Genomic DNA, 15,704 nt, shown 5'->3' on the forward strand with positions numbered 1-15,704 from the left:
TTTTTTCTCCCATTCTTATAAATTTTAAACCCATCTTTCATCTTTTACCATTACTAAACTGAGACGTTAATAAAAGACAAGGTTTAAAGAGATAACCGTGCCCCCTGGTCGTGCTTATTTCAAGTCTCTGTAAAGAGAAGGGTGGCACGTCCCATCAGGCACTAGACCCTTCTCTCTGAAGAGGATCTTGTTTCCAGGTCAGCAACCTTTCTGGGCCCCTGTGGGCTTTGGGTGGAAGGAGTACTCCCCTAATGCTGGCTCACTTGCTGTGCAGACCAAAGTGAACAGACTCTTTCTGAAAAGCCCTAGCAGCTGAGACCACAGCTGTGGTTGGCTAGGCGCGGTCATTAGAAACAAGACAGAACGATTACAGTGAAGGACAGATTTCTGTCTCTGCTCATCCTCCACAGTGGAAAAGGTGGGCCGGGTGCCCTGTGGTGCAGACCTGTGATTAGACAGAATCCTGGTGAGCCTGCAGTCATCCCAGAACGCACGGCAAATGCACACGTGCGCCCACTGGCCAAGCCCCTGAATGCCAGTCTGATGCAAAGTGACAGTAAACCACAACCTGAGCATCAAATGTAAAAGAAGCCAAACCCCTCCCACTGGGCTGACCCCCAACATTTATATAAAACACTCTGGTTCCACATCATTTCCCATGGCCATCTACCTCCTGACCACCCCCCTGCCCCCCGCAAGGCAGAGTCCCCATGTCCACCTCCATGGCTCCCCGGGCCAGCTGGTCCTTCACTTAGGACCTGCTAAACCTTAAGGTAACCAATCCCTGAGGGCTCTGGTGTTGCCTGAGGGCTGAAGCCAGCGTCACTCAGTGACCATAGCATCCATGTCCTGTGAGGAAAGAACTAGGCGGACGCTCCATAAACCCTTACCCTCTTCCAAACCTTACAAAGGCCTGAGTGAGCAGGAGCGCAGACGGAGGCAGCTTCCAACCCAGCCCTCAGAGCAGGGCCCCAAAGTCTCAACCAGCCAGCCCCTTCGCCTTTACCCCCTCATGGTCTGCAAACCTACCTGTGAGTGGGCCCCAGGTCTGGGGAGAGGCGGCATCTGGTCTCATCTGTGCCTGTCACGGGGCCTCCTATGCCACTGGCAGCCAGGCCTCTTGGGAGGAAAGTGGGTTGGCTTCAGTTTAAAAGGTGAGCGCTGATGCAAGGCTCGCCCTGGGATTTCTGAAAAAGCCCAAAGAGCCTGAGTGGAAGGGACTTACACTGCGAACCACCTAGCTCCAGCCAGATCCTACCAGATCCAACCCCAGCAGCTCCTGACTCTCCTGAGCAGGGCCTAGAAGAAGAATCAAAGCCAACAGGAACCAGGAAGGGGCAGTAGGACCAACACAGTGATGTCAGCGGGCTGTGGCCTTAGACCTTCCCCATCCCCACGCGGCCTTTCTCCCGTGCTCATCGGACCAAACACACACCACTGTGCTGGAAACCAGGAAGCCTTTTATTGACCTGATAGAGCGGAGATACTCCCCCCGACCCTCCCATGTCCTTTCACACAGGCATCTTACGGCAAAGAGTTTTTTCAGAGTCCCTCCAGGGACAGAACCAGAGGCTTCCCTGGGTGTGGCCTGGGGCCTCAGTCCTGGGTGCTGGCCTTCAGCATTGCTTTGTACTTCCCTGTCAGCTCCTTGGGTAACGGTACCAGGCCTGGGCAGGGGACTTGCCCTTCCACCTCGCAGATACACTCCCGCAGGCAGTACTTCCGGGGCCCAAAGTGGGCTGGATGAGAAAGCTGCTTTTTCTCCTGCTCCTCCTCCTCCAGGGTTTCCCTGCCAAAGAGCACAGACAGCAACTAGGTGTGGAACAGCGCTCTGAGCCTCTAGGTAACGTGGGACTTCTTGGCCAAGTGCACCCCATCAGCGGCCAGAGAGACCTGGCTCTCCCGTGCCTCTCAACCCCAAGGTCTATCACCCCTCCCCCCGGGCCTCCCAAGTCACTGGGCCCACACAACAGTGGTCAGCCTCCCTCCGGCCTAGAGGCAGCTCCAGCTCGGAGTCAGCACAAGGTCAGGAGGAAAGGGCCTGCAAAGGCCTCTGTGTGCTTCCTCCAAAACGTACTTCCTTGGCTTCCCTCCCTATCCTCTTTGCATCCGTGTAAAGAAAAAGGACAAATCCTAACACATACCGGGCTTAGACACCCACCAGCTCCAAGGAGAGATACCAAAGAACAGGTGGCTGCAACCACCCAGGCAGGTGTCTCCACAGCACCTCAGCTTCCCATGGAGCCGAGGACATAGGAAGGTCTCTGACCCAAGACCCAAGGCAGGGAGGTTGAGCTCCAACAGGCTCCGTGACTTACAGCCACACAGCTGGGGATGTAGGGAGCAGCAAAGTCCGATGGAATGGCCTCTGCAGCCGGTGCACTCTGGCTGGTGTGTGCCCTCCTGACGCCCATTTTCCTCTCTCATTCCGTGATGAGACATTTGCTCCCCTTCAGGTCAGCCCCAGCAACTTACTTGTTCTTCCCCAAGATTTTTTTGATGTGCTCCATGATCTCCTTATTGCTCTTGGTCTCCACATCCACAAGTACCTGCTCCCCAGAATCTGGAAATGGGAAGAACAGGGGACAAAAAATGCTAAGGACTAGGCAGCACACTCCTCAGCCTCAAGTCATGATGACCGGTTTGCTTTTAGTGGTGAAGCATTTTCACAAGATAAATATGTTTGTCTCTCTAACCCATAATGCTACCCTTTCCACCATATTTCTTTAAACATAAGCAAATCTGAGGTATGTGTAAAAGCACACAATTTACTTACTTTTACTTATTTGAGAGAGAGAGAGCACGCACATGCATAAGCAGGCATGGGCAGAGGGAGAGGGAGACACAGACTCCCCGTTGAGCAGGGAGCCTGACACAGGGCTCGATCCCAGGACTGAGATGATAACCTGAGCTGAAGGCAGACACTTAACCAACTGAGCCACCCAGGCGCCCCATAAAGCATTTATTTTAATGGAAAGCAATTTTCCATTTCCATGTTCACGATAGAAGAGTCAGTATCATTAAGATGACAATTCTTCCCAAACTAGGCCATGGATTCAGTGCAATCTGTATAAAAATCCTAGCAGGTAGTTTTGTAGAAACTGGTTAAGTCAAGTCTCAGATTCATGCAAAGGACCCAAAGTAGGCAGAACTAATTTTGAAAAATAAGAAGATACGAGGATATTTATGTTTCAATTTCAGATTTCTTATAAGCTACAGCAACAAGACAGTGTTGGTATTAGCCTAAGAACATACTACAGAGCAACAGAACAAAACTGAGTATTTTGGCCAACTGTCGGCAAAGATGCCAATACAATTCAACGAGGGAATGAATTGATTTATACCTTTACTTCACAGCATTTAAAAAAAAAAAAAAAACCTGAAAATGGATTAGAGACTTAAATGTATGAGTTAAAACTTCAATAAAACTTTTAGAAGAGAACACAGGAAGTCTTCATAGCCGTCTACACAAAGATATTTAGGTATGACATCAAAAACATGGTCCATTAAGGAAGTAATTTGATAAATTAAAATTCATCAAAGTTCAAGTAAAACTTGTGTTTCAAAAGATATTAAAAGCTGGGGCGCCTGGGTGGCTCAGTGGTTTGGGCTGCTGCCTTTGGCTCGGGTCATGATCTCAGGGTCCTGGGATCGAGCCCCGCATGGGGCTCCCTGCTCCGCAGGAAGCCTGCTTCCCTCTCTCTCTCTCTCTCTCTGCCGGCCTCTCTGCCTGCTTGTGATCTCTGTCTGTCAAATAAATAAATAAAAATCTTTAAAAAAAAAAAAAAAAAAAGATATTAAAAGCTGGGTCACCTGGTTGGCTCAGTCAGTAAAACATGCGACTCTTGATCTCAGGGTTGTGCTTTTGGGCCCCACATTGGGTGTAGAGAGGACTTAAAAATAAACAAGCTTAAAAAAAAAAAAATACTAAAAGCTTGGACTAGGAAAAAATGTAATGCATACACCTGATAAAGGACCTGCACCCCAACTATATAAAGAACTCTCATAACTCCTTAAGACGATCCAACTAAAAATACAAAATATTTAATAACAAAAATTAAGTTAATAATTAGCACATAAAAAGATACTCTTCATCCATCATTAGTCATTAAGAACACACAAATTAAAACCACAGGGAGGGGGCACTTGGGTGGCTTAGTGGGTTAGTGGGTTAAAGCCTCTGCCTTTGGCTCAGGTCACGATCCCAGAGTCCTGGGATCGAGCCCCACATTGGGCTCTCTGCTCAGCAAAGAGCCTGCTTCCCTTCCTCTCTCTCTGCCTGCCTCTCTGCCTACTTGGGATCTCTGTCTGTGAAATAAATAAATAAATAACCTCTCTTTAAAACACACACACACACACACAGGGAAATATTGGAGTGGCTCAAAATTTTTTAAATGGGTAATGCAAATGCCAGTAAGAATACAGAGTAATGGGGCACCTGGGTGGCTCAGTGGGTTAAACCTCTGCCTTCGGTTCAGGTCATGATCTCAGGGTCCTGGGATCAAGTCCCACATCAGGTGCTCTGCTCAGCGGGGACCCTGCTTCCACCTCTCTCTGCCTACTTGTGATATCTCTCTCTCTGTCAAATAAATAAAAATAAAATCTTTAAAAACAAAAAAATGCAGAGTAACTGGAACTTTACTACCAGTAGAAATGCAAAATATTACAGCCACTTTAGCCAGGGAATACACAGAAAAAAGAAAGAAAAAGACTGGAAAGGAAACAGAACTATATTTGCAGATGGAATGACTGTGTATACTGAAAATCCTAAGGAATTTAGAAAATAAAACCTACTAGAAATAAGTGACTTTATTAACAGGGCTGCAAAATACAAGGCCCACACACAAAAATTAGCTGGACTTCTGTAAAACTGTAACCAAACAACTGGAAAATGAATTGTTTTTTAAATACTTTACACAGTAGTCACAAAACATATGCAACATTGTTAAAATGCCTGTTTCTCCTCAAAATGATCTATAATGTAACTCCAATCAAAATCCCAGCAAGCAGGGTGCCTGGCTAGCTCAGTCAGGAGAGCACGTGACCCTCGATTGCAGGGTCCTGAGTTCAAACCCCACATCTACTAAAAATAAAAAATTAAAAAATCCCAGCAAGCTTTTTTCTAGAAACTGACAAGCAGATTTTTAAAGTTAATATATAGGGTGCCTGGGTGGCTCAGTGGGTTAAGCCGCTGCCTTCGGCTCAAGTCGTGATCTCAGGGTCCTGGGATCGAGTCCTGCATCAGGCTCTCTGCTCGGCAGGGAGCCTGCTTCCTCCTCTCTCTCTCTGCCTGCCTCTCGGCCTACTTTTGATCTCTCTCTGTCAAGTAAATAAATAAAATCTTTAAAAAAAAAAAAAAAGGCTGGGGGGGGGAAATAAATTAAAAAAAAAAAAAAAAGTTAATATATAAACGTGGGTGCCTAGGTGCCACAATCAGGTAAGTGTCCAATTCTTGATTTTACCTCAGGTCACGATCTCTGGGTTGCTGAGATCGAGCCCTGCACTGGGCTCTGTACTCAGAGCGGAGTCTTCCTGGGATTCTCTCTCCCTTGGCCCCTCCCACCTCCTCACACACTCTCTCTCTCTAATAATTAAATAGATCTTTTAAAAAAACTTAATATATAAATGCAAAGAACATAAAATTGCCAAAGTAATTTTGGGGGGAAAAAAAAGTTAATTTAGAACTACCTAATCCTAAAGACTACTATAAAGCCACAAACCAAGACAGTATGATATGAGCCCAAGGACAGACAGACAGATCAGTGAGAGGATGAACTCAGAAATATAAAGTGATATTTCTGCATGATAAAATACACATAACAAAAATTACCATTTTAACCATTTTAAAATGTATTACTCTGTAGTTTTTATTCCCTTTACAGTGCTGTGCAGCAATCACCATTATATAGTTCTAGAACTTTCTCATCACCCCAAACAGAAACCCTACACCCATTAAGCCATCACTTCCTACTCCCATCACCCCAGCTCTAACCCGACATCCACTTCCATCCCTATGGACCTGCCCATTCCAGACATTTCATATAAATGAAATGATATTATCTGTGGCATTCTGTGTCTGCCTTCTCTCACCTGGCTGATGTTTTCAAGTTTCACCTGGGTTGTAGCATTTGCTGGGACTCTATGCCTCTTCATGGCTGGTAATATTCCACTGAATGGGGCTATATCAAGTTTTGCTTACCCATTCACAGTCGACTGAGTTTTGATAAAAATGCCAAGGAAACTAAACTAGGGAAAGGAAGGGTCATTCACCACATGGTGCTAGAACACTTGAGTATCCCAAACCTAAAACCAAAAACAAGCCTCAGTCCCTAGTACACTTAATCCACAAAGAACTCAGCTTCTAGGGATGCCTGGGTGGCTCAGTGGGTTAAGCCACTGTCTTCGGCTCAGGTCATGATCCCAGGGTCCTGGGATTGAGCCCCAAATCAGGCTCTCTGCTCAGCAGGGAGCCTGCTTCCTCCTCTCTCTCTGTCTGCCTCTCTGCCTGCTTGTCATCTCTCTCTGTCAAATAAATAAATAAAATCTTTAAAAAAAAAAAAAAAGAAGAACTCAGCTTCTAGCAGAGACCCAAATATGAAACCTACAACTATAAAACTTCTAAAGGAAACAGAGAAGAAAATCTTTGCTTCCCCCCCTCCACCCCCGGAGTAGATGCAGACTCCTGGACACAAAAAGCAGGAACCATTAAAAAAATAAAAACAAAACACACACACACACACACACACACACACACACACAAAAAAACCTGACAAGCCAGAGTTCTGTGTCTGCCTTCTCTCACCTGGCTGATGTTTTCAAGTTTCACCTGGGTTGTAGCATTTGCTGGGACTCTATGCCTTACTCTATGCCTTACATTTTCTACGAGAAAATGTAAATTAAAACTTTGATGAACAATGAAAGCCTAAAATTTTAAATATTTGTTTAAAATTTAAAATATCAGTTAAGCATGGGACTCTTAGTTTCAGCTCAGGTCATGATCTCAGGGTCATGAGATCAAGCCCTGTGTCAGGCTCCATGCTGGGCACGGAACCTGCTTAAGATTCTCTCTGTGCCTCCGCCTGCCCCCCAACCCCGACCCTGCTCATGCTCTTTAAAAAAAATAATTAACATGGTAAAGAGAATGACCCTAAAATAGGTCCCTGTCCTATCCCTCCAGAATGTGTGATGAGGTCACCTTAGTGGCAAAAGGAGCCATGCAGACATGAGACAAGTTAAGGCCTGACGTTTGGGCCCATTCTCCTGGACATCCTCCCAGATTACGGCCTAAATGAATCCCATGGAGAACCGATCCTGGTATTAGTCCAAGCAAGGGGCGCATGACTATGGAAGGCCGGCCAGACAGGCCATGTTGCTGTCCTTGAAGATGGAAGAAGGGGCCACAAGCTAAAGAATGGGGGTGGCCTCTAGGAGCTAGAAAAGCCATGTGAATGAATTTGTCCCTGAGCCTCCACAAAGGAAGGCTCTGCTGACACCTTGATTTTTGTCCATGTCGGCCCTCTACAGAAATGGAAGAAATGTGTGTCACTGTAAGCCACCAAGTCTGTGGTAATTTGTTACGCAGCTGCAGGGGACACACAGGTAACCGTGGGCAAGGAAGGGGAGCCACCAGGGCTCCCAGGCCCTGCTGACAGCAGGGCGAGACACGCTTCGTTGGAGCAGCCGCTCAGCAGTGTCTAAGAACGTTACATACAGAACCAAGGGCCCCATAGCCCTGCCCCGAGGGGAAGAGTCCCTAGGTCCACAGGACAGCTTGTGCAGGAAGATGATGAAGCACGCCATCTCTGAGGAGCCAGAAGCCAGAAGTGGCCTTCGACAGCCACAGAGGCCTTACTGGGGGGAGCAGCCAGCCCACAGTCCTGAGGTCTGGGGCCTGGACGTTTAGGCCCAGCACGGAGTGGGAACATCCTGCAGGGGGTGGCCCAGCCTGGCTCAGGCCTGCGCCACCATGAGGCGCCTCCCTCCAGAATTCCCTCCTCCTCCCTCTCCGAGAGATGTCCGACCTGCTCTGCCATCCGAAGACTTGCCCTGCCCTTCCCTCCCCTCGTTGCCAATAAATCCACTTCTAACTCTGCCTTGGCATCGACCAAAAACCCCAGTGTCAGCAACGGGGGAATGGGCAAATAAACTGGTCTCTTCCTACACCTCTTGGCACTAAAAATGAATCACCTACTTATACATGTAACAGATGAGTCTCAAAAACCGGAGGAGTAAAGGCCAGATGCCACAGAATATATACCACGAAACTATTCACAGGAAGTTCAGAACAAAAGAGATCTAAAGAGAAGTCCGAACAGTGGCTGCCTCTGGCAGAAGGGGGGAACTCTCTGGAAAGCCACATGGGCAGACTTTCTGGAGTAACAGAGATGCCCTATATCATCACTTGGGAAGTAGGAACACAGCTACTTAACAATCGTCAGAATTCATCAATTTATGCACAGAAGACACGTGTGTTTCATCACAGGCAAACTGTACCTCAATAAAATTGTGTAAAACGCAAACACAAAATACCTACGCAAAACTGCTACCACACCACCATCCTCTTCATCCCCCTGGCCTCACTCCAGGTTTCCTTCACAGCACTTACGCCCTGGCATCCTGCCTGGGTAAGCTTCTTGTCCCTTCTGTCTCCTCCAGCTAGGATATCATCCCTACAGAGGGCAGAGACCTTCATCTCCACGGCTCCTGTCACCCCAGACACTGGCTTGGGCCCAGAGGCCACTCCATACATACGTGCCGAATACATTTAACAACAGCATCATTCTGCTTCCTGAAGCGATTCCCAAACTACACTTGAATTGGTTCTTGTAACCACGTAAGGCAGATGTTGGCCCTTCCCCTGAGAAACAAAGCAACGGGAACATAACTGGCTCAGGGTCACAGTGACTGAGTCGAGAGCAGGGCCAAACATCCGGTCTGACCTCCAGGCACTGAGCCCAACAGAACCGAACAAAAATCTGCCCTGTGCTGGTGGAAGGAGAGCATCGTGCCAGTGTGTGCTCTGGAGAGGACACGCAGATACAGGCACTGCTCAAGAGGACACGGCCAGCACTGAGTGGACAGCTGGGGGAGACAGAGAAGGGCCAATGGAAGGAGACAGGGAGGGCTTCCTGGAAAAAGTGGTGCCCAAGTGGAGTCTCAGAAAGATTTTAAAAACCAATCAATAAGCAAACAGCAAGGGGATTTCCAGCGGAGGGACCAGCAAGAGCAAAGGCAGCAAAGCGAAACGTTGCCAAAGTGTGGCAAGGTTATTTGGAAAAACCAGCCCTACACTGTGAGGCACGTAGAAAGACGTGGGGGCAATAGGAGATGGGGCTAGAGAAACAGGGCAAGACTCCAGACCTCAGAGGCCACTGTGTGCCACGGTCCAAAGCCAGTGATGGAAGTAAGGGACGTTTGCAAGAGCTCGGATCTCAGCTCCCACAAGCGCTATGGTGGGAGGAAGGGACGGGAGGAAAGATGGCCCCAGCCTCAGCAGAGGCCAGGCCACACTCACCCAGATAGAACCTCAGGAAGGGGGATGGCGTCATGTTCTTAAACATCATGATCTGGACCCAAGGATTTTTGTACTGGATCTGAGGTATGTTGAAAAACACAAACTTCCTGCGAAAGGGAAAAAATGACACCTGTGAAACAGAGTTAACTTGAAATACTGTGCACCTGTGTATGTTTTGAGGGCGATAGGGCAAAACGTTCCTCCAATTCTCAGGGTACCCTGGCCCACGAAAGGCTGAGAAAAGCACCCATCAGGAATTGATTAGTATATTCTCCTAACAGTGGGTGTCAGGACTTGTGGCTTGTCATTTGAGGGAAAAAACATCGGTATCCCTGCCTCACACTGTACACTAACTTAAAACTCACTGAGCAAAAAAATAAATGTAAACATAAAAGTATGAAAGGTCTCAGGTCTTGGTTGCTGTTTAGACAGGGGTATTTTCACTCCTAAGCAGAAATTCATCAAGCTGTATACTTCATGTAAATTGTACTATAATTTAAAAATAAATGAAAGCAAACATGGAGAATACTTTTGCAATCTAAGAGCAGGGAGACCTTTAAACTTAAGTTTAAAACACAGATAAAATAGGGCCACCTTAAAACTTATATGGCAAAATTAACCAGAAACAAAATCAACATTTGCCAAGCCAGAAGAAAAATGTAACATAAGACAAAAAGGCTAATTCCTTTGATAAAGTTTTACACATCATTAAAATTTACATCCAGGGGCATCTGGGTGGCTCAATCGGTTAATTGTCCAACTCGTGATTTCAGCTCACATCATGATCTCAGGGTCATGGGATCGAGCCCCACATTGGGCTCCACCTCAGCACAGAGTCTGCTTGGGATTCTCTCCCTCCCCTTCTGCCCCCGAGCACTCAGTCCAATGCACACACACACACTCTCTCTCTCTCTCTCTCAAATAAATAAGTAAAATCTTTAAAAAATATATTAAGTTCTGGGGTGCCTGGGTGGCTCAGTGGGTTAAAGCCTCTGCCTTCAGCTCAGGAATGGTCTCAGGGTCCTGGGATCGAGCCCTACACCAGGCTCTCTGTTCAGCAGGGAGCCTGCTTCCCCCTTTCTCTCTGCCTGCCTCTCTGCCTACTTGTGATCTCTGTGTGTCAAAGAAATAAACAAAATATTTTTTTTTTAAATTAAGTTTTACCATTCAACCAAGAAAGCCACAAATAGGCAGAAACCCAAATAGCCTATCATCTCATGAAGAGATTCTCAATACCTTCCCAATAGTCGTGTAAGTTAAAATAGGATTCTTTTCTACCTGTTAGATTGCTAAAGATTGAAAAACAAAAAGAAGTTATAAAGATCAGGAAATTCCTTAAGAATTGGTTTAACCTCTTCGGAGGTCAATTTGGAACTAGCAGAATATAGAAAGCATAGATCTTGACTTAGTGATTTCACTGCTTTTAGACCTTTTTACACTTAATGCAAAGACATCCTTTGACAGAGGACTAATTAGGACACAACCACACCTCTGGATCCCTCTCCACCTCCTCTCCATCCTCAGTGCTAACCTACGTGCACTATGAGGTGGGCTTCCTTGACCTCTGACTATGTTCGGTTTGATGAGTGCTAACAAGATTGAAAGGAGAGGGCAGAGTCAAAGTATTCTTCCCGACACATGTCTGCTGGAGTCTCAGGCTCCTATTAGGCAGCTCTCTCCCCTTCACTTCTGCAAGCCCAGACCTGAGGTCCTGCACGGTTCCTTATCCCCATGCTTGCCCATACCTTTGTAGATAGTCCCTTAATTAAAGGCTCCCCAAATGATCTTAATTTAAATGTGCCCTCTGCTCCCTGCTGTCATCCTCTCCTACACATCAGATGACAGATGGAACAGAAACACAGTCGCCCAGCTTTACCACTTCTCAGCTGTCTGAGCCAGGACAAGTTACTGCTCTGTGCCTCAGTGTTTATGCCAAGATGCTGGCCATGCAGGGCAACCACCCCATAGTGAAACTTGTAATTCAGTTCTAAGAAGATGAATTGATACAATCAACAGAAAGCAACTGTGTGACCATTTACTTGGGGAGACTTCCATAACCAGGGCAAGTCTGCAAGCAAAACAAAGCAAAAGCAAAGACAATGATTAACTTCAAGAAAAACAAAAAGCTTTGCAAAAACAAAAGGGAAAAAATAATCATAGTACTCTAATTGGTCCAACTGTGTATAGTGTTCACAAAGTTGTATTAACTTAAACATCGAATATTGTTCTAGCCAAAATTCTGAAATGACTATGCTGGGAGGATGAAGAGCGGAGTAATATGCATGTGTTGGGCCGGGGAATGGCCATGGTAGGGAAAGAGCTAAACTCTCATCTTCCGTGGTGGCAAGACAACAGACAAAGCCTGAAACTAGGAAGAAACAGCTCTCCAAGTATTTGGTAGGGTATTTAACTATGGAAGGGAAACGCTAATGAAATGGTTAGAGTTGTAAAATTTGCTGCCTCTAGAGGAAGCAATGGAGGTAAGGTCCTACTATATGCCTTGCATCACGACAGCCCACAAGGCTGGAAGCTCCAAAGCTGAATTTACCTTCCTGAGCTTATGACACCTCCGCTCAATTCCCACCCCACAGCAGAGGATCTCAACATCATACAAAGAAACCAGGCCATACTCATGCCAGAACTGGTCACACCTAGAACTACTAGGACAAAAACTTGACAGGAATTTTTGTTTGTGTTTTGTTTTTAAAGATTCATTTATTTACTTGAGAGAGAGAGAGCACACAGTCAGGAGGGGTAGAGGGACAGAGAATCTCGAGGAGACTCCCCGCTGATCATGAAGCCCACATGGGCCTTCATCTCATGACCTGAGCCAAAATCAGCAGTCGGACAGTTAACCAAATGAGCCGCCCAGGTACCCCTCGAGAGGAAGTTGTAAATGGTTCATGAAACATGGAAACAAAGTTGATAATGGCCGGTAACATTTATTTATTTATAAGGTTTTATTTATTTATTTGACAGAGATCACAAGTAGGCAGAGAGGCAGGCAGAGAGGGGAAAGCAGGCTCCCCGCTGAGCAGGGAGCCTGATGAAGGGCTCGATCCCAGCACCCACTGAACTACCCAGGCGACCCTGGCAGGTAACCTTTACTTGAGCACCTGCTGTACATGCCAGACACCTTGGGCATTTTAATACTTGAATCCTCACAAAAACCCTTAGTTTTATAACCAAGCAAACAGGTCAGAAAAGTTAAGTAAACTGCCCTAAGTCACAAAACCAGTAAATGAAAGAAGAGGGCTGTGTGTGGCTGGACTTCAGGCCCTCTTCGGTCACTATCAAATTATCAAATTCATCTAGATCCTGAGGCCCAGCATCTGGGCCTCAGGATCTAGGTGGGATCCTTACTACACCCAAAAGGCAAGAACATCTGGCAGAGGTGAGCAGGGACCCAGCCCTCAGACACTAAGGCAGCTCCCCACACACCTAGCAGACACCCAAGACTATGTCTGGCCTGGGCTTGTGGTGTACTTGAAATGGAGGTGATCCAGGAAGGGAGAGCTGACATACTAAGGGTACATGAACAAGCAAAGGCCGGTGGGGCTGGAAAGGGCAAGTCAGGCAGACTCAAACAAAAAGGCACAAAATCCACAAGGGCATACACACGTGGGACAGACAAGGCTTTACCATTTGGAACAATGAAGCACAAAATGGCTGCTGGGCTCTTATTTACCTACAGCATTTTAAAATACTTGAGCTGCCAAGTATAAGGCCTGCAGGCTTATTAAAATGATCAACCGATCATTTTAAAAACCAGAGATCTAGGGACGCCTGGGTGGCTCAGTTGGTTAAGCAGCTGCCTTCGGCTCAGGTCATGATCCCAGCGTCCTGGGATCGAGTCCCACATCGGGCTCCTTGCTCAGCGGGGAGCCTGCTTCTCCCTCTGCCTCTGCCTGCCATTCTGTCTGCCTGTGCTCGCTCTCTCCCCCTCTCTCTCTGATAAATAAATAAAAAATCTTTAAAAAAAAAAAAAAAAAAAAAAACCAGAGATCTATATAAAAATCTGAATTTCTGGCTTCTTGACAAGTCAGAAATTTTCCATGGGGCCCATGGCTAAGCCCTAGCCAAGCAGTGAATGGCCCCTTATGGCGGCACGTTTTCCCAATCTGAGTGGGTCCCTGGTACTGCCCCACCTCTGCTGACTCCTAGTGTGGGAGGATGGGATACGCAGTGAGTTATGAAGGCGTATATGGATGCCCATTCAACCCTAGAACCAGGTCTTCCAGAAGCCATCAACCCACCTGATTCCATGCAAGCAGGTACAAGTTTTTGGCTTCACCTGTGGACAACAGCTGGCGAGGAGGTAGCTTCCGGCTATCCTGAAGAGCTGTGCAGCAAAGGCCCCTCACCATGGGGGACCATACCATATAGGGAGGACTTTCCCTGTCCCATTTTGATCCACCCCATATACCCAGTCCCAAAGCTTCTGAAGGACAAGACTTTCTTCTTAGGCAGGCACTGTTGAATTCACAGCTCACAGCATGGGGCCAAGCATTCAGTAGGCACCCAGTAATTTATACTTAATACCTGAAAAGCCCACATTACTGCTGCTGCCTCAGGGTTCAATTCAAACTTTTCTAAGCTTCCATTTAAGGAGTTCTCACTCTGCTCCAGGCTGAAAAACCACCTCAAGGAGTTGGGGTGGGGGGGGGGGGGGTGGCTACACAGCTGACATAATCAGTTACAGGGGAATCAGTCCTGCAGCTGAGAAGCCCCTTCAGAGCTACCACTCACAACCACTCACTAGCCAGCGTGGTACCTTGGACAAGCAAGTTACCTAACATCTCTGTTCGTTTCTTCATCCTTAGAATAGGAAATAACCATGGGGCTTTTGTAAACATCAAATGAGACAATGCAGGACAAACATTCAGAACCACACAGCTCGGTAAGTGCTAGCAGCTGTTACTTCTTTCAGTACATCCCCATAGCGCCTCTGGACATAGGGATCATGCCAGTTTGGGACAATGAGAAGGACCAACTCGCCCAAAGCCAGCACTTGTTAGACTTGGGACCTAAACAGGTCTGTAGCCTGTGGGCCTGGCTCCCCTCAGAGCAGAACATGCGCAGCTGCTTCCCACCACTCGCCTGCCAGGCACAGGTAGTTAAGGAGGCTCCGGCCTCCCCGAGTTAGCCTAGTCTTCCACCGGGGAGGTAGAGGGAGGTGTGGGGGGCCCTTGTTCTCCGCTCTCCGACCTCAGGCACTACTGCAGCTGGCACAGCGTGACTCTGCTCTCCTCTTCTCGCTGTGAAACCTGGAGCAAGCGGCTTGCTCCTCAGTCTCCTCGTCTGTAAAATGGGGCCAATGGCACCCAGCTCAGGAGGCCAGCCCCGGAATTAAGTAGCACCCAGAGCACTCCAGGTCTCAGCGTTACTAGCACATCTTAACAGTGAGCAGGGTACGTCCGCGCGGCCCGGGGACGGCCTCGAAGGGCTCAGACTGACCTGGCACCCTCGCCCAGCTCCCCGTGCGTGTTGTAGTTCACCGTCATGACCTTCACTGAGTCCTTGAACACCACGTCCCCTTGGCTCAGGTACTGGAGGGTGCGGCGAATCGGGAAGCGGCCCTTCATGGGCATGGCGGCGAAGGGGTCGGGCCGCGGGCTTAGCGGTGAAGAGAGACCCAAAGCAGCGGACGCTGCCTGCCTGACAAATCCCACGCCGCTTCACCTCCTCGGTGGTTTCCACTTCCCGCGCAGACGCACAGGAGACGCCTCCCGGCGGGCAGCGCGCACGCGCCGCGAAGCGGCTTGGAACTTGTAGTCCCGGCTAGCGTTGACTAAGGATTTGGGACGGAGATCCTGCTTGTACATCTTCTGTTTGGAACATCCTCCCGGAACGTTTGCTTTTCACGCTCTGTAAATTAGCCTGTCACCACCCCCACCTCGCAAGGGAAAATATTTCTAAATAGACTTAAAGTCGGTCAAACAACAGAATTACAGTTGGAAATATATCAGGAGAGCTGCGTTCAGATGCCAAGTGGGTTACTAACTTGCTCTTCAACCTCAAATAAGTCAGTTTTTCTCTCAGCTTCTCCGGATTCAAAATGAAGTGTTCCAAGTGCGCAACTTCTAACATTTACTACAAAAAGTGATTTGCAAAAGGGAAAAAAAAAAAAGACAGGTTTGGAAACTACCCTTTCCTGGTTCACCCACTTAACAGCTTTGGACCACAATTT

General features: G+C 47.6%; 1 protein-coding gene across 1 annotated transcript; it reads right to left on the reverse strand.

Moving 5' to 3' along the window:
* Positions 1-1,440: 1,440 nt before the first annotated feature.
* On the reverse strand, positions 1,441-15,255 carry MRPS25 (mitochondrial ribosomal protein S25). Its single transcript, XM_082748284.1, has 4 exons — positions 14,972-15,255; positions 9,515-9,621; positions 2,476-2,563; positions 1,441-1,789 (listed from the first exon to the last, which is right to left on the reverse strand). Exons 1-4 carry the CDS (start codon positions 15,103-15,105, stop codon positions 1,597-1,599), a joined length of 522 nt encoding a protein of 173 aa, XP_082604410.1. The 5' UTR covers positions 15,106-15,255; the 3' UTR covers positions 1,441-1,596.
* Positions 15,256-15,704: the final 449 nt, after the last annotated feature.

The sequence above is a fragment of the Mustela nivalis genome, assembly GCF_964662115.1.
Source record: "Mustela nivalis genome assembly, chromosome: 1".
NCBI classification, from domain to species: domain Eukaryota; kingdom Metazoa; phylum Chordata; class Mammalia; order Carnivora; family Mustelidae; genus Mustela; species Mustela nivalis.